General features: G+C 32.9%; 2 protein-coding genes across 2 annotated transcripts; both read left to right on the top strand.

Moving 5' to 3' along the window:
• Positions 1-11673: 11673 nt before the first annotated feature.
• LOC146911398 (putative linoleate 9S-lipoxygenase 5) lies at positions 11674-18458 on the top strand. Its single transcript, XM_085724595.1, has 9 exons — positions 11674-12090; positions 14673-14962; positions 15046-15289; positions 15486-15824; positions 16071-16156; positions 16291-16398; positions 16527-16831; positions 16930-17193; positions 17432-18458. Exons 1-9 carry the CDS (start codon positions 11883-11885, stop codon positions 18183-18185), a joined length of 2598 nt encoding a protein of 865 aa, XP_085580721.1. The 5' UTR covers positions 11674-11882; the 3' UTR covers positions 18186-18458.
• Positions 18459-20149: 1691 nt separating this feature from the next.
• On the top strand, positions 20150-21791 carry LOC146911397 (chalcone synthase 4). Its single transcript, XM_085724596.1, has 2 exons — positions 20150-20420; positions 20672-21791. Exons 1-2 carry the CDS (start codon positions 20243-20245, stop codon positions 21661-21663), a joined length of 1170 nt encoding a protein of 389 aa, XP_085580722.1. The 5' UTR covers positions 20150-20242; the 3' UTR covers positions 21664-21791.
• The last annotated feature ends 705 nt before the right edge of the window (positions 21792-22496 follow it).

Below are 22496 nucleotides of genomic sequence, written 5' to 3'. Positions count from 1 at the left end.
GGTCGCTATTTTATAGGGACTAGAAACATAATTAACCCTATTTTTAATATTCATTTTAAGCTTCTTAACTTGTGCCCTTAGGGCACAAGTTAACATGACCCTTATAAAAATTATTAAAAGCAATTTAATAACTGAGATTGTCACTGGACGGGGTGCAGTGAAAAAGCCACCGGAGAGAATCCTTATCCATATTGTACAACTATTTTATGAAAACTTTGGGACAACCTTCATTTTCTCTCTTCTTATTGGACAAAAACAATAGAGAGAAAAAAAAAGTCACACTGAAAGTATGAGAGAGTTTCTCCAACAATCATCATAAAATTGTTGTGAAAATATTATTTCTCTTCTTTTATACTCCCTCCGGTTGTCCTCGTGGGCTTAGATCAGTTGGTATGGACAATGCATAAAATATGCAAGGTACGAGTTTCAAACCCCGACCACCACAAAAAAAAAATAATCCCTCCGGTCCTATTTATAAGAGAAATTTGGGTCAACAAAAGTTGATGTATCTAGTTAAAAATTCAATCCAAATACATTCACTTTTGTTGACTTAACTTTCTCTTATAAATAGGAACCGGAGGATTACATTCTAATGATAAAATCAATTAAAAAACAATTACACCGTAATCCAGTCAAAGAAGATAACATTTGGCCATAACTCCCTCTCCTTTGTTACAAACTTTGTTTTTTATTCTCCCTGATAACAGTTCTTACCATTGAATGGTTCTAAGTGATTGACAATTGCATGAATCACTTTCAATGTAAAAATAATAATGTAAGACCTTATCCTTCTTCAAAAATAATACTAATAATAATAATTTATGACCTTAGCATTCGAGATTACTATTGGTTGTGAGCATGAATTATAATAAATTCCTTGCATATGGATCTGAATTTTTTTGGGAAGCCATGTAGTACAAGCAAACGACTTGGTAAACACTAAGAAAATTGTTTTTCTGACATTGATAAGTTCACATTGACATAAGTAAAATACGTAAATGTTTTCAGCGGCAGTTAACAACCGTTGGTCTAACCGCCGGCAGTAACTGCCGCTATATCCAGCGATTGTTAACTGTCGCTATATCCAGCGGTTGTTAACTACCGCTACGTGTCTGGATCATTTTCCAGTACATCATTTTCCAGTGTCTTTTCCTAACCAAATCCTTTGGTACCTAAACAAATTCATCTAAGATTTTCATCCAATAACCGATTGAAAATTCATCTAAAATTTTCATCTAATAACCAATTGATACCTAAACATATTCATCCAATATTTATCAGGAACATGATAAAATTAAAACGCAAGAAATAATATAAAACGTACGTACGTAAATGTCATAGAAATACAAAAATGTACGGAACATGTCATAATAATACATCATCATCATCATAGTCAAAAAATACATAAAAAAAGCCTAATAATAATCAGCCCTGCTGCCTACCCTGCGTCTGCCCCCTGCGCCGCCTGGCAATCTGATAAGTAAGGGCAGGGCGACTAGTACTAGCTATCCTCATCACCTCATGCACAATCTCCTCTTTAGTCATCTAGGATTGCCTGGCCACAATATCATCAGCTATATGCACCACATCCCGAATGATCGTCAGTGTGTCAGGCATCTCCTTGGCATGCTCCTCCTCTATGATTTGTTCCACGTTCACGGGCCTGGGAGGAGATCCTTCATCAGGTGGGAGAATACGAGGGTGAGAGACTTTGGCATACCAAGCCATGTAGCCAAGCGCATTATGCCATGGTCTCTCACACCCATCTCCCCAAGCAGTGAACAACCACGCCTGAGCGTCCATCAACACAGTGGTCAGCAACTGCGTAGGCACCAGAGGGACTTCTGACGAATGTCTGGGAACATCCTGTACAAAGGATAACTGCCTCTTCACCCGCTCAGGTAAATGACGGTACACCCCGTCCTTCCCGCACATGAGCCATCCCGAGTAAGTGCACATGAGCTGAAATGGGTGCACATCTCTCTTATCACCATAAGTAGAAAACCCGACGTCATCCACCTCCAAGCTATCCAGGCGTAAGCGGTAATGGTGCACATCTTTGTGCCCTCTGCTAGTAAGCCATCTCCCAGGACATTGTAACGCCCTCCTTTTTATTTAATTATTTTTATTAAGTTAGAGTCTATTTATGTGATTTATTTATTTATATGAGGTGTTAGTATTTTATTATGTGGCATTATTCTATTATTTATTAGAATATGAGAATTATTAGAGTAAGTAGATTTGGAGGTAATTTTGAGATTAGATGTCTTTTTATGATTTAATCGATTTATTTTGATGAGTGATATTTTGTTATGTTATATGTTGGTATTTACTAGAATAATATATATTTGTTATTTGTTAGAGATATATTTGTTATTTGGTGTAGAAATATATTTGTTATTTGTTAGAGATATATTTGTTATTTGGTGTAGAAATATATTTGTTATTTGTGAGAGATATATTTAATTTAGAAATAAATAAGATTATGAGGATTATTAGTGTGAGTGGAATTGGGGGTTAGAATAGAAAGAAGAATAAGTTGTTGGGCCTAAATAGATTTGGGAAGAATATTTTAGTATTATAAATAGAGAAGCTTAGGTTAGAAAGAGTTTACCTTAAACCGCTTTTTGGAAAAGAGGAGAACAAGAAAGAAGAGAAGAGAAGAGAGAAGTCAAGAGAAGAGGAGAAGACCTTAGGAAAGAATAACGCTGCTGCTGATTCAGGAATTAATCTAAGGTGAGGGTGAGACTATCTTGCATTAATATTAAGTTGTTAAATCATTAGATTACATCTAACAAGTTTGGGCAGAGTTTGTGAGATTAAGAGGATTAGGGTTTATGAGCGATTTTGATGATTAGATGATGAAGAACTGTAGAATTGAGGAGAGAATCATGAACAAACCTTAGATATCCCATAGGAATGTTATTAGAAGTAGTTTGATGGTTAGAAACATGAGGATGGATGAAAAGTTGAGATTTTTAGGATTCTGGTCCTACTGACATTCATCGCTCGCAACTGCGAGCAGAAGCACACGCCATTGCGAGCAACACCTAGCCACTCGCCATTGCGAGCAAAATCGCTCGCCATTGCGAGCAAACCAACAACTCGCCATTGCGAGCAAAGTCACTCGCCATTGCGAGTTAAGCTGTAGTTCCCAAATTAGTTTTATTTGTGATCCTTTTGCACGAGTAGTTATGAGATAATCCTAGAATTAAGAATGAGAGTTGTTTAGAATGATTTAAGCTGCACAGAAGCCTGAGTTAGATGATTGTGATTATTAGCAAAGAAGTATTGGTTTATAAGTATTATTTATGATGTTTTATGATGTTAAATTGATATGATTCATTTCTTATTTGATGATATGATATTCAAGCACTGTTATATGCTGTAATTGCTGCTGTTTGTTGCTGTTAAACCTTGATTTAATGTTATAAGTAAAGTGACGTTGTTATAAATACATTAAGTAAATACTTGTGATGTTTAAGTTAGTGTGATGCATTCAATGATGATAATATGTTGTGAACCGTCCATATGTTGTCTATATTGTTGCTGAATCTTAGTGAAGATGTATAAGTCGGTCTAAGTCGTAAATATCTAAGGAGTTGTCCACATTAATGGAATTATGAGAGATGTTCATGAAGTTGTATAAGTTGCGGGGAGTTGGGTCCATTGCATACTCATATACGTTGGTTGGGGGCTTGATGCTCTGGAATGCTTAGTCATTCACACGATGGTTGAGGGCTTGATGCCCTGGAGCTTTTGCTCATTATGTTGGGGGCTTGATGCCATGAAGAGCCTATTTACGCTCATATAAGTTGGTTGGGAGCTTGATGCTCTGTATTGGTACCAAATGCATTTGCATATCAAGAGGTTTTTAAGATGATTTAAGATGTTAAGATGTCAAGTTGTCGAGTTGTCAAGTTGTTTAGATGTCAAGATGTCACGTTGATAAGTTATTAATGAAGTGCTATGATGAATGAAGACGAATGATTATGATGTTTATGTTGATGATTGATTATGATGTTATATGATTTATGATAAGATGTTACGTGAATTATGATATGATGATATGTGATGTTTTATGAATATATTTATGACGATACATGATAACGTTGTGTTTGTACTTAGGATGCTATAAGTTGATGTTTATAATTATGTGGATATATGGAATTGATTACGAATTTGATTATGAAGTTATTTTCGGTAATGCTATGTTTTGATAATGATACTTATGTGAATTACATGTTGATGCTTATGATTGATATTGATGTTATGTGATGATTGTTGGTGACTATTATTTGATGTTATATAATGATGTTTAAGATTAGTAATTGATGATATATGAAGATGTTTATGATTAGTGTTATGATAGTTTATGACTAATGTAGGAAGATTAATGATACTAGTTAAGGAAGTTTAAGTTGTTAGATATGATTAATGAGTTATAAGATGTTTAAGTCGTTGAATGTACTTTATATGATTTATATGTTTAATATTTTTGTTTTGAGAAATCTCACCCCTCTGCTTGGAAATGTTGCTCTTCGTATGGGTAACTTGCAGGTAATCAAGATTAGAGGCGTCGTGAGTGGACTCCTCACATGTGTGTCTAGGTGCTCTGATACGTAACGGGATGAGACTTGACTTCTATTCCTTACGTATTGTTTATGAACTTTTATAAATAAATATTGAACTAAGACTTATGAGATTTTCTGATGAGGCATGCGTGCCAAAGACTTTTTATGTTGAATGAACTAATTCCGCTGCGAAGTTTTGAATTACTTATGTTAAATGATTTTGAAGAATAAATTGTTATTTATTCAGTTTATGAATTTTTAAGAAGTGTAGCATTCCGTTTAAAGTTGAATTACTCTGATTTTTAATTATGAAATTTTTACGTTGGGAAAACGGGGTGTTACAGACATGGTCTCTCCGACTTCCACCCCGGTTTAGGCTTCCTTGGGTAAGGACCTGACAAATGCTCCAAAATCCATCCCTGCAACAAAATAAATAATACACAAAATTAATTATTCGAGTTAAATATTCAATAAATCTAAAACATTATAAAAAAAATCTAACATGATAATAAAATTTATAAAATAAATTCATAAAGAAATAAAGATAAATATTAAATTATTACCATAAAAAGAGTCGTACAACCAGCCATCGTTCTGTTATTCAAGATAACAGAATCATCCAGATAATCGTACAGGTAGGCTAAGGTCATCCCTCCCCATGACCACTTCCCAATTGCCTGCAAGTCCGCCATGCAATCAAGATATATCAAGTCGATGTGTCTGTTCGTTTTGTTAGTGAACAACACACAACCGACGAGATATAAAAGGAAACTCCTCACACACCACGCCCTCCTCCTGGTTCTCTCCTGCAGCCCCTCCCTCGTCTGTGGCTCCTCAATCCGTCTAGCCTCTGTCAGGTGCTCCTCATAAACCCGCTTCAGTGCAGGATAACTGATATGACCAACAGATTCATTCCTAACCTCAGCCCTGGCATCAGCATCTAACATGCCCAACAACCTGGTCATCAAATCAATCGAACGGTCCCGATCCATGGCCTCGTCGTGGTCCAGCATGCGGCCGTGAATAGGAATGTGTAGGAGATTATGCACATCGTCCAAAGTGATCGTCATCTCCCCCACAAGTAGATGAAAACTACCAGTCTCCGTGTGCCACCTCTCGCACAAAGCACATATCATGACATGGGTCACAGTCGAATAACCGGTGTATATCAAATCATGTAGGCCAGATCCCTCCACGGACTCCCAAAACCACCTCAAACCCGCCTCCGGCTTATCAAGCTCTTTCATCCTTTTCCCTGCATTTATACTTTTGTAACCCACTTCATCATACCACATCTGAAATTCAAATTAATTAAGACATTGTCACTATTTTAAATAATTCAAACACTTACGCTACATAATATTAAATAATTAAAACGTTTACGCTACATAATATTAAATAATTAAAACACTTACGCTACATTATTTTAAATAATTAAATCACTTATGCTGCGTAATATTTAATAATTAAAACACTTACACTACATTATTTTAAATAATTAAATAACTTGCGCTACTTAATATTTAATAATTAAAACACATACGCTACATTATTTTAAATAACTAAATCACTTACGCTACATATTATTTAATAATTAAAACACTTACGCTACATTATTTTAAATAATTAAATCACTTACGCTACATATTATTTAATAATTAAAACACTTACGCTACATTATTTTAAATAACTAACACTTACGCTACATATTATTTAATAATTAAAACACTTATGCTACATTATTTTAAATAATCACTTTAAAGCATTTAAAGAATTTTAAACAATTTAAACACTTACATTATTATGGTTCACCCAAAGAGGGTTCGCCACGTGCCTCGCGTAGTAGGACAACAGTGTCGTGGTCTCGGGTCCTCCAGGAAAGGGAAGCTCTCCAGAATGATACGGCGGTATCAACGGAACACGACGACGTCGTGGCTGAGTCGCCGCCTCAGGCTCACCCTCAGGAACTACATTATATGCCTCAAGATAATCCTCCGTAACATCCTGTGGCACCCCCTCATCCTCTGCCTCGTCCTGCGGCGGCTGAAAAAACACTCTCTCCTCCTCCATCCGATCATATCCAACAAAACCCTCATCCGCATACCCAACATAATCATGAGCTGGTGTCGGATCAACCACCTGGGAGGAGTAATCCACCTGTGCCTGTGAGCCCTCTCCATCTATCCTCGGGTCCCTGCGCTTCTGAGTCTTAGGGACATACGGGTTTTGATCCTCCTTTTCTCTCCGAGCGCTAGCGGTACTCGCCGCTTTTCCTTTGCGCATCCTATCCTCTCTAATAACCCGTTGCCGCTCATCCTCACCCCTAGCCATATCTGTACAAAACAAATTTAAAAAAACATAAATACGTGGAACATTGGTTCTAATCTAATCTAACTTATGCATTCATCAAACCTAATCTAACTACATTATCACATATGGTTATTCTACATTATGGTTATCATTATGCCAAATTTATGGAACAATGGTTCTAACCCTTACATTATCACAAATTAAACTTAAGCATATGACAAATTAAACTTAGGCACGTTATGTCATTCATCATTATGTCATTCATCAAACTTGCAAAAAAAATTACAAAAAAAAAACAAGATTCTCTCACTTAGGCATTTCATCAAACACCTTAAGTGTTATTCAAAATACTAGCACAATTAGTGTTATTTCAACATCAAATTCAACTACATTGTACCTACATTGTCTCTAAACATCAATTCTAGCATAAACAATCCATCAAAGCATCTAAATCATGCATAATTTGCAATTTTCTAACCTAACCTAAAACTACCTAAAACTAACATTTTGCTCAAAATTATAAAAACTAACACCTTAAACAAACTACATTGCATGTAAAAAGGAAGGAAAGAACTTACTTGTTAATTAATTGAAGAAATTGGGCTCAAATTCGTGAAGTAGAAGTTTGGAGAAATTTGGAAGTTGTGTTTGTAGTGTTTATGTTTCTGGAAAATGGAAAATTGATGCTTCTGCAATTGTTAAAACGCATAACTCAACAGTAGTTAACTACCGCTGAGTTCCAGCGGCCGTTTACTACCGGCGGTTTCCCCATCGGCAATTAACTACCGCCAGGGGCCCTAACGTAATTTACTCATGTCAATGTGAAATTTCTCATGTCAAAAAAGCAATTTTCAAACACTAATAGCATTGAAATTTTTTGGCACGGATTGTGTCATCATTTTGTTGTTGTTATTATTATTATTATTATTATTATTATTATTATTATTATTATTATTATTATTATTATTATTATTTCAAGACATTACTACAAGATTTTTGTGTCACATTTTTCTTACCGCACAACCATGTTTTGATTAGGGATGACAATGGTATTCGCATACATGGATAGTAATTACTCCCTCCGTCCCAAATTGTATGACGTTTTGAGCATTTCACACATATTAAAAAATGCAATTAATATTGTGTGGAAAAGAAATATTATGAGTTGTTTTACAAAATTATCCTTAATAAATACTCCCTCCGTCTCTAAATAATAGTCGTTTAAGGTTTATGCATGGGTATTAAGGAGATGATTAATTGTATTGATTTTGATGATAAAATTATTATCATTTACTAAAACACCCTTATTAATTGTAGTTAGTGGAATAGTTAAGTTGGATGAAATTCAATAAATAAGGGTATAATAATGGAAAAAAATAATAAATGTTGCATTGGTATTCTAAAGTGACAATTATTTTGAGAAAAAGAAAAAATGATAAAGAGACAATTATTGTGAGACGGAGGAAGTAATATGGGTTAGATAAATGAAAGAATTGAAAGAGGGAAAAATAATAAATAGTTAAGAATATAGTAGGAAAAGTAACATTAATGTTGCATTGATATTGTAAAGCGACATATAATTTGGGACTTTTTTTTACTAAAACGACATACAATTTGGGACGGAGGGAGTATATCATATGTTACCATCTCTTTGGATAAAAATAATATCCATGTATGTCCTTATTCATGCAAATTTATGCTAAACAGAATTTATCGGAAAAAGAAAATCAAAACAAAAAATAAGTGATATTTATCGAATTTTAAGGTATCTGGGAATTTGCAAATATGCACATATATAAAATAAATTGATTTATATAACAGGTATTATTTTGATTATAATGTAGAATTTCTTTCTCCTTCTTTTGCAACACAAAAGAGTATTACACATAAAAATATTAGCACATTACGTATTCATTTTGACAACAAAAATATTAATCAAACAAACATAAATTGATAAATCAGGTTAGAGTTTCTTTCATGTGAGTAACATTTATACTATATAAGTAAAATATTAGCACATTACGTATTCATTTTGACAACAAAAATATTAATCAAACAAACATAAATTGATAAATCAGGTTAGAGTTTCTTTCATGTGAGTAACATTTATACTATATAAGTAATGTGATAATTTGGTAAATTTACTAAGGAGAGTACGGACATCCACGAGTAGATATACCCTTATATTCACATCCATATCAATTAAGTGATATAGATAGTTAAATAATTTTAATTTTATCTTTATTGAAAAAAAATTGTTTATTTTATCTGTGAGCATCTGTTGAGTTATTCACCCCATATCCAGGACAAATTTTATCAACGAATATCCGCGAATATGTATTTTTTGGCATTTGTAGTTTTGATAGTAGTTTCATTTCAATGGTTAAAATCATTTGTTTTTTTGCTAGAGCTCACATATTTTAAATGTGGAGAAGTGGGGTGTCTGGGGTTCGAATCTCAACCCATGCATATAATATGTAATATTTTTTTTTTTAAAGAATAATATGCAATATTTCTATCAACTAAACTAAACTCATGGCAAAAAACAATAACATTTGTAAACAAATAGTATTTAATTTTTTACTGATATTTAAAATTAAAATGAATATCTAACACAATATCCCATCTTTCTCTATCAAAATTTAAGAATTTGAATGTAGATTAGTAACTTGTAAAATTAAGGAACATTTATATTTCTTGACTAATTTTTTTTTTTTGAAGGAATATTTCTTGACTAATGAAATTGCTAAAATTTGATTGTGTTATATTTTTGGTCCAACCTAGCCAATCCCGAACAACACGACGATACTCTTTTTCAAGAATTCATTAATGCCCATGAAATGTGAGGGGTACGTGTTTGGTTCAAGTATGAATGTTTGGACAATTTAAGCATGAAGTACCTATAAATTTTAATCAAAAACCTTCATTAAAATTTCCGTCAAATCTGTTTTTCCAAATTTAAATATATTGCTATCATTCACAAAAAAAATAAAAATACATTGCTATCAATTTATCATCAAGTCTGAATGATAGGTTTGTAAAAAAAAAAAAAAAGTCTGAATGATAGGTCCATTGGCCATGACCAACAATATATCAGTTCACTTATATATATTTTTTAAGGGAAATGTTAACTTGTGCCCTTAAGGGCACAGGTTAATGAGCCAAAAGTGGAAATAATTTAGTGTAATTAATGTATTTGAATTTAATTTTTTGACTTTTGATTCATTAAATGCACAAAATTCAAGAGAATCTTTCTACTTTTGCTTGCTTAACATGTGCCCTTAGGGCACAAGTTAACATGACCCATTTTTTAAAATGTTAATTAGTGCCTTTAGGACATTAGTTAAGGATCATAAATGATGATTTTTTTCTAAAAGTTTGTGTAAACGGTGTTTTGAAAATTTTGACATTTTTAAAGAATAATTGTTTAATTTAAAATGGTTAAAGAGTGCACTGGAGACACTCGTTAGTAAAGTTTTTTTGTTTTTATAAACAGGCATAATTGGTCCATGACCAGCAATATTTTGAAACATTTCGATTATTACATGAACTAATTAAAAAAGTATAAGGAGTGACTGATCCAAAAAAATTCTTTGATGGAAGTTGGAAAATAGTCTATACATTTTAATTAAAAGACAAAGTCACGCTATATAATTTTATTAAAAGACATTTCGATTATTAGTATAATCTAAAATATGTTGAAATTAAAACATTATTAAAATATTGAATATTTTATTAAAATTGAATATAATTTTTGTGACAATGATAACTTTATCATTGATATATAATATACATGTCATATCCTTATTTGATTTATCTATGTGATGATATATACATTATATTGTGTATACCTTTGTGTTTGATGTGATACATCCATTGGAGTGTTTACGGATGTAAGTCGTAGCAAGTAATAAATGAATATTGTATGATGGACCACAATAGATTTTTGAAAGATAATTAAATGATACATGTGATAAGTTGATGATGAAATATGATGAGAGAGAAAGAGGTAAAATGAGAAGTTAAATTTTTTTTTTTTTTGAAAGAACATGAGAAGTTAAATATGTGAGTGAGAATTTGCCATGAATAAATTTCAACGTTGTTGTTTTTAGAAGATAATTAAGGAAATGTTAACGAGTGTCATAAAAAGTTTCACAATTAAAAGTTATTAACTGAAAAGTTTAACATTTAAATTTTCAATGCATTGAATGTATAATTTCTCATAAAAATTTACTATTTAAAGTATTTAAAGAGTGTTTTTAGGACACTCGTTAGAAAGAGTGCACATGTGTCATAGAGCATACCACCATCCACCGAAATCTTAGTCTTGCAGAAAGCCGCCATACCGTGCCTTGGAAGTAGAAAGGAAATATTGAGACATTAGTGAGAAACAAATAAGAAGTTTACGATAAAATGTGTCACCACAAATAAACGGGTTATATCAAAATCAATCAAAATATATATAGGAGAGACGTCTTGTCCCAAAGAATACTACTTACAATGCATCAATTTTTTTTTGAAGGGTACAATGTATCAAATTAACAGGTGCAAGTTTCCTATACGTGTAAAAAAACAAAGGAAATGTTAACTTGTGTCCTAGGCACAAATTAATGATTCAAATATAGAAAAAATTTATTGAAATGTGTGCATTGCATTTAATATTTAACTTTTTAATCATTTAAATACACAAAATTTTATAGAAAGTTTCTTCTTTTAGGTTTCTTAACATGTGCCCTAAGGGCACAAGATAACACTACCCTTTTCTCTTCTCTTCCCTAAAAAAATTTTTTTTTCTCTTCTCTCTATAAATACACAACTAATTCACTCACATTCTCTCAAAAAAAAACTAATTCATTCACATAGCAAGTCTTTTGATATTTCTTCTAAAAAAAAGTATTTTGATATTTGATAAGTCTCTTTTTATTCTTTGTTGTGATCACTTGTGACAAATTAAGTTGTAATTGCTCTACTTCTCAAAGAAGGAATATATAAGAAGAGATGTTTCATAACATCATGAACGTCCTTAGCATCCATGATGATAATAATAAGAACAAGAATGACCGCATTATGAGAGGGGAAGTAGTAGTGATGAAGAAAAATGTGTTGGATTTTAAGGATTTGAGTGCCTCGTTTCTTGATGGTATTCATGAGTTGGTGGGAAAAAAGGTTTCTCTCCAACTTGTAAGTGCTGATAAAGGCGACCCTGGTTAGTATTTTCATCCTCATACTTTGTTCTTTCTCTTCTTTTTTCCCCTAGAAAAATTTCTCCTTTTACAATTAATCATGTTTATTTCTCTTTTTGTTATCATCCATAACCCACTATAATAAGTATTTTTGACCCTAAATAATAGATGTCCTAAGGTATTCCAACACTTAGACTATTTCATTTGGATTTGCTATGAGAAGAATCATCGGATCAACAACCTCTCGTATACTTGATTTAAGCTTAGTTCAAAGTCAATGCAAAATGTTGTCTTATTCTTGTCTTTGACACATAATATATTAAAACCTTTGATTTTGAATACAAAAAAAAATAGTTTAAGTTAAATGAAAGTAGTAGCGAGTTTTATTTAATCTATTCGATGTCATAACAAATTAATGTGTTATGTCTTGTATGAAAATTTATTTCATAAAATACGTGTTATTACAAAATAAATTTTAAATAAACTATTTTAAAAAATAATACCATTATTCAAAATTTAAATCACCAATTAAAACTTTAAACCACTAATTTTTTTCCCTATATTCAAAATTTGATTAGAGTTCTTCTACAAACCCTTAGAAGATTTGATTTCTTCTTCTTCTTTTTTGAATGCTTGTGAAAGTTCTAATGCATTACTTGCAAGTTAGAAGTGCATGGGAATTTGGGAGGAATAAATAAAATATCTAAGGATGAAATAGTAAAATCACTTCCTACCCCAACCAATACGCTTCAATACCCTATATTCGCATTTCGCAGCCCCACCCTATTCTGTATTCTGAAAATTCAACGAGTTCTTCTTTTAGGCTGGGAGGTTAATTAAGGTTTCTTTTCTTATGACCAAGGTGAAACCAATATGGGTTAGGAAAAACTCGTTTCTTTATTAGATAAAATTAATGTAAGTTATATTCTTTAAATATATTATACACATGTATTCCTTTGTATTTGAAAATATATGCTACGATATAAATATATTTTTTGGACAATATCGTGTAAATATATTTTAAAGAGTAATATTATGATATAATTAATAAATTGATGAAATATTTATTGCATTTCTTTTAGAAAATAGCCAAGGCTCTAGCTAGAGTAAAGCTGCAAATTAACTTATTATAATTGTCCGTGAGGTATCAACTCAACAAGAGCTTGACATTATACTCAACTAAAACATAGTGTTTTACAATTACAACTAAAACATCTATAAAATGACAATTAGTGACACTGTTATTAATATTAATAATAATTTACAATTACAATTCCCCACTTGCTTTTTTAAATTGTTATTATAAGGGTTAATAGTGTTTTACCTCCTTTAATATAGGTCATTTCCGATTTTACACCCTTTAAAATATATTTTTTTATTTGCCCCTGTAAAATATTTTTGTTTTGATTTACCCTCCTAATAGGTCATTCTAAAACCAGAATATCTGAAGAAAAAAATAAAAAAAAATTGGTTTTTGAATGACTTATTAGGGGGTAAATCAAAACAAAAATATTTTACAGGAGCGTAAATAAATAAAAAAATTTACAGGGTGTAAAACCGAAAATGACCTATATTACAGGGGGTAAAGCATCATTAACCCTTATTATAATTTTCTGCATAGGTAATATAAAATGCACATGTGTACATAAGTAAGAGATAAAGAATACAGTCGACCAATTTAGACTCAGATATTTCACACCGTTTTAAATGCAATCTCTAAAATATATAAAAATAAAAAATAGTCATTAAATTAAATGAAATTGCATCCCTGTGGTTAAGTTGTTGTAGACTATATGAGACAATTTTTCATATACTTGAGATTAAAAGACATATTTGGTAATCCAGAAGTCCTAGCTCAACTGGCAAAATGCCGAAAGTTAGGCCGGATGTCATGACCGGGGTTCGAACCCCGGTACCTCCACTTGTGTGTGAATTTATAATGGCTTTGTCATTTCGTCTATCTACCCAAAAAAAAGAAGACATATTTGGTTCATTTCGTCTATCTACCCAAAAAAAAGAAGACATATTTGGTACGGTTCATTTCGTCTATCTACCCAAAAAAAAGAAGACATATTTGGTACACTTTAAGAATTAATTGTTATTTTATGTACTTTTGATTGTAAATTTGAAAGATTATAATGATACTTCAGAGATTAAATTGAGAGTTTATTGTTATTAAAAAAAATAGAGTTTATTAATTAAAGAATAAAATAGAAAAATACTTAGAGAAATTTAATACCGATTAAACCATTAAATGTAGTAATCATTACCATTTAGTAAAATAATTACCAATATTATGTAAATTTTGGGTTATGTGAGTATTAAATTATTACCTTGATGAAATTAGATATGCTCATATTAATATCATTTTTGTAAAAGGAGTTTCTCTTACAAGTCACAGAGTAAAGAGTTCACTTTAGATAAAAAAAAAAAATAATACAACTTTAATTTACCAAACTTAATTTTTCTATACTGTTAATTAAATTTAATATAACCCTTAAAAAAATTAATATAAATATAATACTTACCAAGAAAACTATCTTTGAATAATGCTTTATTTACCATATGTTAAGCCTGAATGTTATTATGATCATAAATTTTGAAGGCAATGGCATGAAAGGAAAAGTTGGGAAGCCTGCATATCTAGAAGACTGGAATGGCACAATCACACCCTTAATAGCTGGTGAATCAACATACAAGGTTACATTTGATTTGGATGATGATATAGGAACACCAGGAGCATTTCTAATTAAGAATAATCATCACAGTGAGTTCTACCTAAAAAGCTTGACACTTGAAAATGTTCCTGGCCAAGGTGTTATCCACTTTATATGCAACTCTTGGGTATACCCTTCTCAAAAATATCAAAAGGATCGCATTTTCTTCAGCAACAAGGTAAACTTTCAAATACAAGGTATTGGTATTACATGATCCCTTTAACTATAGTACTAGTTACATATATTGTTAATGTGTTTCAGACATACTTTCTAAGTGAAACACCAGCTCCACTTCTTAAGTATAGAGAAGAAGAACTTGAAACTTTAAGAGGCTCTGGAGATAACATCCAACTCAAAGAATGGGACAGGGTATATGATTATGCATACTATAATGATTTGGCGGATCCTGATAAAGGTCCGAAATATGTTCGTCCAGTTCTTGGAGGGTCCAGTGAATATCCTTACCCTCGCAGGGGAAGAACTAGCAGACCACCCGCAAAGTCAGGTTCGGATTTTCCACAATGATCACCAGTTTAATAATTATGTACTCGCAATTAATATATTTTTCTTACACATGCGTTCAATCATATTCCATCATAGTTCACTTCAGAAAGATGTGATTGAAAGACAATTAGTCCTCCCTATTATGGTTAGAAATTTCTAATGTGGTGATTTATTTATTTTGTTGATAATGTTTCCAGATGCTAATAGTGAGAGTAGATTGAATCTTGCCATGAGCTTAGACATCTATGTTCCAAGGGACGAAAGATTTGGTCACGTGAAAATGTCCGACTTTCTTGCTTATGCAATTAAAGCTATAGTTCAAGTTATCAAACCTGAACTAGAATCACTGTTTGATAGCACCCCTAATGAGTTTGATAGCTTTGAAGATGTACTTAAACTCTATGAAGGTGGGATTGAAGTTCCTGAGGGTGCAGTTAAAAGAATTAGGGATAAAATCCCTGCTGAAATGCTCAAAGAAATTCTCCGAACTGACGGTCAAAAGCTCCTCAAATATCCTGTGCCTCAAGTGATTAAAGGTATTTTTTATCTACATGATCATATGTGTATTTTAGTTATTTAAGAAAATAACAGTAGTGTTTGAAAGTAACTACATGTGTAGTGTCAGACAGCAACATGTGTCAGACACCGGATACATGTTCATTATGAAGTGTCGGTGCTACATAGATTTTTACCTATTATATTGCATACCATAATCAAGAAAAGTCATGCATTTTGCAAACCAGTCTTGTTATTGTAATGACACTCTTAATGATTTGGAGCAGAGGATAAATCTGCATGGAGAACTGATGAAGAATTTGCTAGAGAAATGCTGGCTGGTGTAAATCCTGTCATAATTCGTAGCCTCCAAGTAAGCCTTACGGATTTATATTATATAAGTTATAATTACCCAAATTTATTTTCTGAAACTTAAGAGACTCACTAGTCAAATAAATCATGGACTATATTTTCCCCTCACATTTGTGCTTATTAATTAAAATGCAGGAATTTCCACCAACATCTAAGCTAGATCCTAATGTCTACGGCGATCAATCTAGCACAATAAGGAAATCAGACATTGAGAGCAACCTGGATGGACTCACAGTTGACGAGGCAATTTTCAAATTTGATATGATATTCTGTTTTGATCATACAATTTTCTTTGAATTTTGTGACAACTTTGCATTCAAATTCAATTCATTTTTTTTTTTATCTAATGTAATGATTCATTGTGTTAATAGGCAATTGCACAAAAGAAGTTGTTTATATTGGATCACCATGATGCACTGATGACATACTTGAGGAGGATAAATTCCACTTCTACAAAGACTTATGCGAGTAGGACAATTCTTTTTCTGCAACAAAACGGGACTTTGAAGCCATTGGCCATTGAATTGAGTTTGCCACATCCCAAAGGAGATCAACATGGTGCCATTAGTAATGTTTACACGCCTGCCGAAAATGGTGTTGAAAATTCCATCTGGCAATTGGCTAAAGCTTATGTAGCAGTAAACGACTCTGGTTATCATCAGCTTATCAGCCACTGGTATAAGTTTATTTTATTTTATTTTGGCAAAATTACTTCTATGGTCCCTTAGCACTCAAGTTTTCCTTATATTATATATTTCATGTTGTATATCACAGGTTGCATACTCATGCGTCGATTGAGCCATTCATTATATCTGCAAACAGACAACTTAGTGTTCTTCACCCCATTCATAAACTATTGCATCCTCATTTCCGCGACACAATGAATATAAATGCACTTGCGCGACAAATCCTCATCAATGCAGGTGGCCTTTTAGAGGCCACAGTGTATCCTTCCAAGTATGCCATGGAGTTGTCATCAGCGCTTTATAAGGATTGGACTTTCCCCGAACAAGCACTGCCAGTAGATCTTGTCAAGAGGTAAACAGACCACACAGTCAAAGACCAATTAGACCATCACTAATATATTTATGAAATATTTGGCTAAACAACTTAACTGAGTATTCATAAAAGATCCTTTGTGAATTATTATTATTTTTATGTTTTGTTAACATTCCGGTTTCTAAGATAAAGGAGCTTAGTAATCTAGAATTTGGCCGTTGTAAGTAAAGATCCATTTTTTTATGATCATGAACTGATACGTTGTTGGTTCTTTCAGAGGAATGGCAATTAAAGATTCAGCATCTCCGTATGGCCTTCGACTAATAATCGACGATTACCCTTACGCGGTGGACGGGCTAGAGATTTGGTTTGCAATCAACACATGGGTTCAGGACTATTGTTCCTTTTACTACAAGAATGATGACACGGTAAAGAAAGATGCAGAACTACAATCTTGGTGGAAGGAATTAATACAAGAAGGTCACGGCGACAAGAAAAACGAGCCTTGGTGGCCAAAGATGCAAACAGTGAAAGAGTTGACGGAAACTTGCACAATCATTATATGGATTGCTTCAGCTCTACATGCAGCTGTAAACTTTGGACAATATCCTTTTGCAGGTTACTCACCGAACCGTCCAACAATAAGTCGTCGATTCATGCCTGAGAAAGGAACTATAGAGTATGATGAAGTTGTGACAAATCCCGATAAAGCTTTTTTGAAAACAATCACCGCACAATTGCAGACTCTTGTTGGCATTTCGCTTATTGAAATTTTGTCTACACATTCTTCTGATGAGGTCTACCTTGGACAAAGAGACAGTATGCATTGGACATGTGATGCAGAGCCATTGGAAGCATTTGACAGGTTTGGAAAGAAACTGAAAGAAATTGAAGAGAGAATTGTAGCTATGAATGATGATGTGAATCTCAAAAATCGAGTTGGACCTGTTAAAATGCCATACACTTTGCTTTATCCTAGAAGTGAAAGTGGCCTAACTGGTGCAGGCATTCCCAATAGTGTGTCCATTTGAAATGCCAAAATTGTTCCACGTATTCTTTTACTTAGGATACTTCATCTAAATAAGGGATCATCACTACCTTAAAAGTTAAAACCTGCATCATACAGATTGAGTAGGGTAGTTGTAGGGTGAAGTAGTATTTATTTGGTGTTGGTGTATTATTGTACTTTGTTTCTAATATTTTATGATAATTTACCATTTATTTTGATATAATAAATAACAACTAGTTATTATGATTATTTACCATTTATTTGTCTTCTTAACGTGTTTAGACTTTCGACTTTATTTGCTGTTAACCATGTCTTAACTAGTAACCCTTTGTTTTCCTATTTCTTTTGCAATTCTAATGGTTTCCTTCCATGCATTATGCAAGGGAGACTGTGAAGTTCACCCTGTGATGAAATTGACCCTTTGAGTTTTGTTCATTGTAATTTAGGTAATAAGGTTTTTGATTAATTGTCTCCTTCACTCTCAGATGTTCCATCTTCCATTTTATGTAACAACAAAATTTGATTTTAATCCTCTAAAATTGAAAGTACCTATTTGTTAATTAACACATGTAAAATGAGCGAATTTTCGATTCAGTCCATGTAAAAAGACCTGAAATAACTATATGGATTGCTTCAGCCCTGCATGCAGCTGTAAAATTTGGACAATATCCTTATGCAGGTTACTAGCCGAGCGTCTAACAAAAAGTCGCAGTTTCATGCCTGAGAAAGGAACTGAAGAGTATTATGAACATGTGATGTGACAAATCCTGAGAAGGCTTTTCTGAAAACAGTTGCGGCGCAATTGCAGACTCTTGTTGGCGTTTCGCTTAAAGAAATATTGTCTGCACATTCTTCTGATGAGGTCTACCTCGGACAAAGAGACACTAAACATTGGACATATGATGCAGAGCCATTGGAATCATTTGACAAATTTGGAAAGAAACTGAAAGAAATGGTGATGTTAGACTCAATAATCGAGCTCGAACGGTTAAAACACCATACACTTTGCTTTATCCAAGAAGTGAAGGTGAACTAACTGGTGCAGGTTCCCAAATCCAATAGTGTCTCCATATGATTATTTGATATGGATGTCAAATTTGTAAATTTATAAATTTGTACCTGTAGAAAATTTAGAATTTTACTATCTAAAAATTTAGAATTTACTAAATTTAATGATTAGCTTTCTGTGTAATCTACTAATCTTACTGTATTTAAATAATGTTTGATCTATTATTAATTTGTTTGAACTTCAATAGTATTTACCACTAGTTTTACTAGTTTTCATGAGTACACATTTTTATGGAACTTCTTACATTCTTTTCTATATTAGACGAAAGTATTATTAAAAAAACTTTTTTCAGTTAGATTTTTTGTTAGATTCAAGGATTGGCATGTCCTACAAAATTGGGATAATGCTTGAGTCATGGCGTTTTATTTCATGTAATGTGGTTAATGATCAAAATCTTCATAAAGCAATAGATTATGCTTTCAATATATTATGTTGATCAAAATCTTCACATGTTTCCCCTCATGTCTAAGCAGTGATTTAAGTTCATTGGATCTTGATGGAGGTTTAAGTAGGGGTTAATTGTCCAAATAAATTTTCTTCAGAAACTAGGAGTTTTACTTTTCTGATAACAGATTGAACGGTTTTTTCTCAAATACTAAAGTAAATTTTCACTCTAAATAAAATACTAGCCGGTTTGTTTATAAAATAATAAAAATAAAAGGGGGGTTTGACTAGAGAGGGTCTTCAAAATCATGCTGGTATTTGCCACCAAACTCCTACATGGTCAGTTCATGTACGCACACACCTAGCCAGCCAGTCAGAGTCAGAGTATATTATTGGTACCCCATTGGTTGTTGAATATAAAATTTGCATAATATCAAGTATTTGATTCAAACACGCACGTGATGTTCAGCTACCTACCCTCCAATATCCACTCTTCCCTTCATATAAAACCATCTCATCCCACACATCTTTCTACACCACAACACTCTTCACCCCTTTCCTTTTCTACAACAAACAAGTACTGCAAACCAATTGAGTATTACATAGAAACTACTAAAGATACCAAGATGGTGAGTGTATCTGAAATTCGCAAGGCTCAGAGGGCAGAAGGTCCTGCAACCATTTTGGCCATTGGCACTGCAAATCCAGCAAATTGTGTTGAACAAAGTACATATCCTGATTTTTACTTTAAAATCACAAATAGCGAGCACAAGACTGAACTCAAAGAGAAATTCCAACGCATGTGTAAGTATAAATAATAATTTTCTTATTAGATACTTTCCATTTAATATAATTCTCCTGAAAACACCTGCAAGCTGTTATATGAAATATGATACAGTGCAAATATCTTTATTTGTAAAAGACACTGGTGAATGGTGTTATTAAATTTGCTTGCCAAATGGATAAATATAGAACTACCAGGCCCATTATTTTGTCATTGGTTTCATATCACCCAATTTGCTGAACTAATATCATCCTATCATAATTACCTTCAGGTGATAAATCTATGATCAAGAGGAGATACATGTACCTAACAGAGGAGATTTTGAAAGAGAATCCTAGTGTTTGTGAATATATGGCACCTTCATTGGATGCCAGGCAAGACATGGTGGTGGTAGAGGTACCTAGACTAGGGAAGGAGGCTGCAGTGAAGGCTATAAAAGAATGGGGTCAACCAAAGTCAAAGATTACTCACTTAATTGTTTGCACTACAAGTGGTGTAGACATGCCTGGAGCTGATTACCAACTCACAAAACTCTTGGGTCTTCGCCCATATGTGAAAAGGTATATGATGTACCAACAAGGTTGCTTTGCAGGAGGCACGGTGCTTCGTTTGGCTAAAGATTTGGCTGAGAACAACAAAGGTGCCCGTGTATTGGTTGTTTGTTCTGAAGTCACTGCAGTCACATTCCGCGGCCCTAGTGATACTCACTTGGACAGCCTTGTTGGACAAGCACTATTTGGAGACGGAGCTGCTGCACTAATTGTTGGTTCTGATCCAGTACCAGAAATTGAGAAACCTATATTTGAGATGGTTTGGACTGCACAAACAATTGCTCCAGATAGTGAAGGAGCCATTGATGGTCACCTTCGTGAAGCTGGACTAACATTCCACCTTCTTAAAGATGTTCCTGGGATTGTTTCAAAGAACATTGATAAAGCATTAGTTGAAGCTTTCCAACCATTGGGAATTTCTGATTACAACTCAATCTTTTGGATTGCACACCCTGGTGGCCCTGCAATTTTAGATCAAGTAGAGCAAAAGTTAGCCTTGAAGCCTGAAAAGATGAGAGCCACTAGAGAAGTGCTAAGTGAATATGGAAATATGTCAAGTGCATGTGTTTTGTTTATCTTAGATGAAATGAGAAAGAAATCAACTCAAGATGGACTGAAGACAACAGGAGAAGGACTTGAATGGGGTGTGTTATTTGGCTTTGGACCAGGACTTACCATAGAAACTGTTGTTTTGCGCAGTGTCGCTATATGAAATGCTTAATTATTTTATTTTTATTTATCACTTTCAAATTTGCTTGATTTTTATGTAAGGATGAAAAACTCGTCTACAGTTCAACATTTACTGTCATATTAAAAATAATACAATTGTGATTCCCTTTATATTGTCTATAGTTATTTATTTGAAAAATATATCATTTATAATTAAGTAAATTGTGTTAACATATAAAAGACTATAAGATAGATGATTGTAACTAATGAATTATACTTTGAAATGTAGTAAATTAATGTGTGTACTCTTCTAACTTTGAGTGTGTGAAACTAGTTTTAATTTGAGTGTGTGAAACTAGTTTTAAATATAACAGAGACAGGCTAGTAGCATAAGGTGTACTAAGTAAACAAAAAACCAAGTACAAAGATACACAACAAAATAGAACAGACAAAAACAACAATTATATATGTAATGCACAATAATTCTTTCCAAGGAGGAACAAGAGTAGTTTATAAGGTAAAATAATGGCATCGCATAAACAATTTAGAAGTGGGTTGCTAACTTTTCTTGGTTGATAAATGCAAAAGTATAATCATATTCCCAATCTAATGTGAAAGTTTAACATAATTTTGTTGCTATATACCTACATACTTTTACTATCATATGCTGGATATCATCAATTTCAATTCATATTAAATTTGCATAGAAGGACACGTTATCAACAAGTACTACAAATTTGTAGTGTCCAATTAGTAGAAGGCAAAGCCTAATTTAATTTGAACCCAATACACATTGACATAGATCCTAGAGTAAACTAAGAATGGAAAAATCAAATAAGTTTTAAGGATATAAAAGAGAAGCTTTGCAGTTCAGTA

The sequence above is a fragment of the Medicago sativa genome, chromosome 7, assembly GCF_051527215.1.
Source record: "Medicago sativa cultivar Bolivia chromosome 7, Bolivia_mono, whole genome shotgun sequence".
Classification (NCBI taxonomy): domain Eukaryota; kingdom Viridiplantae; phylum Streptophyta; class Magnoliopsida; order Fabales; family Fabaceae; genus Medicago; species Medicago sativa.
This window is presented reverse-complemented; position numbering and strand designations above follow the sequence as displayed.

Coding starts and splice junctions, on each gene's coding strand:
- LOC146911398 (XM_085724595.1), top strand. CDS start 11,883: ATGTTTCATAACATCATGAACGTCCTTAGCATCCATGATGATAATAAT. Junction 14,963..15,045: donor GCATTTTCTTCAGCAACAAG/GTAAACTTTCAA, acceptor AATGTGTTTCAG/ACATACTTTCTAAGTGAAAC. Junction 16,832..16,929: donor CATCAGCTTATCAGCCACTG/GTATAAGTTTAT, acceptor TGTATATCACAG/GTTGCATACTCATGCGTCGA.
- LOC146911397 (XM_085724596.1), top strand. CDS start 20,243: ATGGTGAGTGTATCTGAAATTCGCAAGGCTCAGAGGGCAGAAGGTCCT. Junction 20,421..20,671: donor AGAGAAATTCCAACGCATGT/GTAAGTATAAAT, acceptor AATTACCTTCAG/GTGATAAATCTATGATCAAG.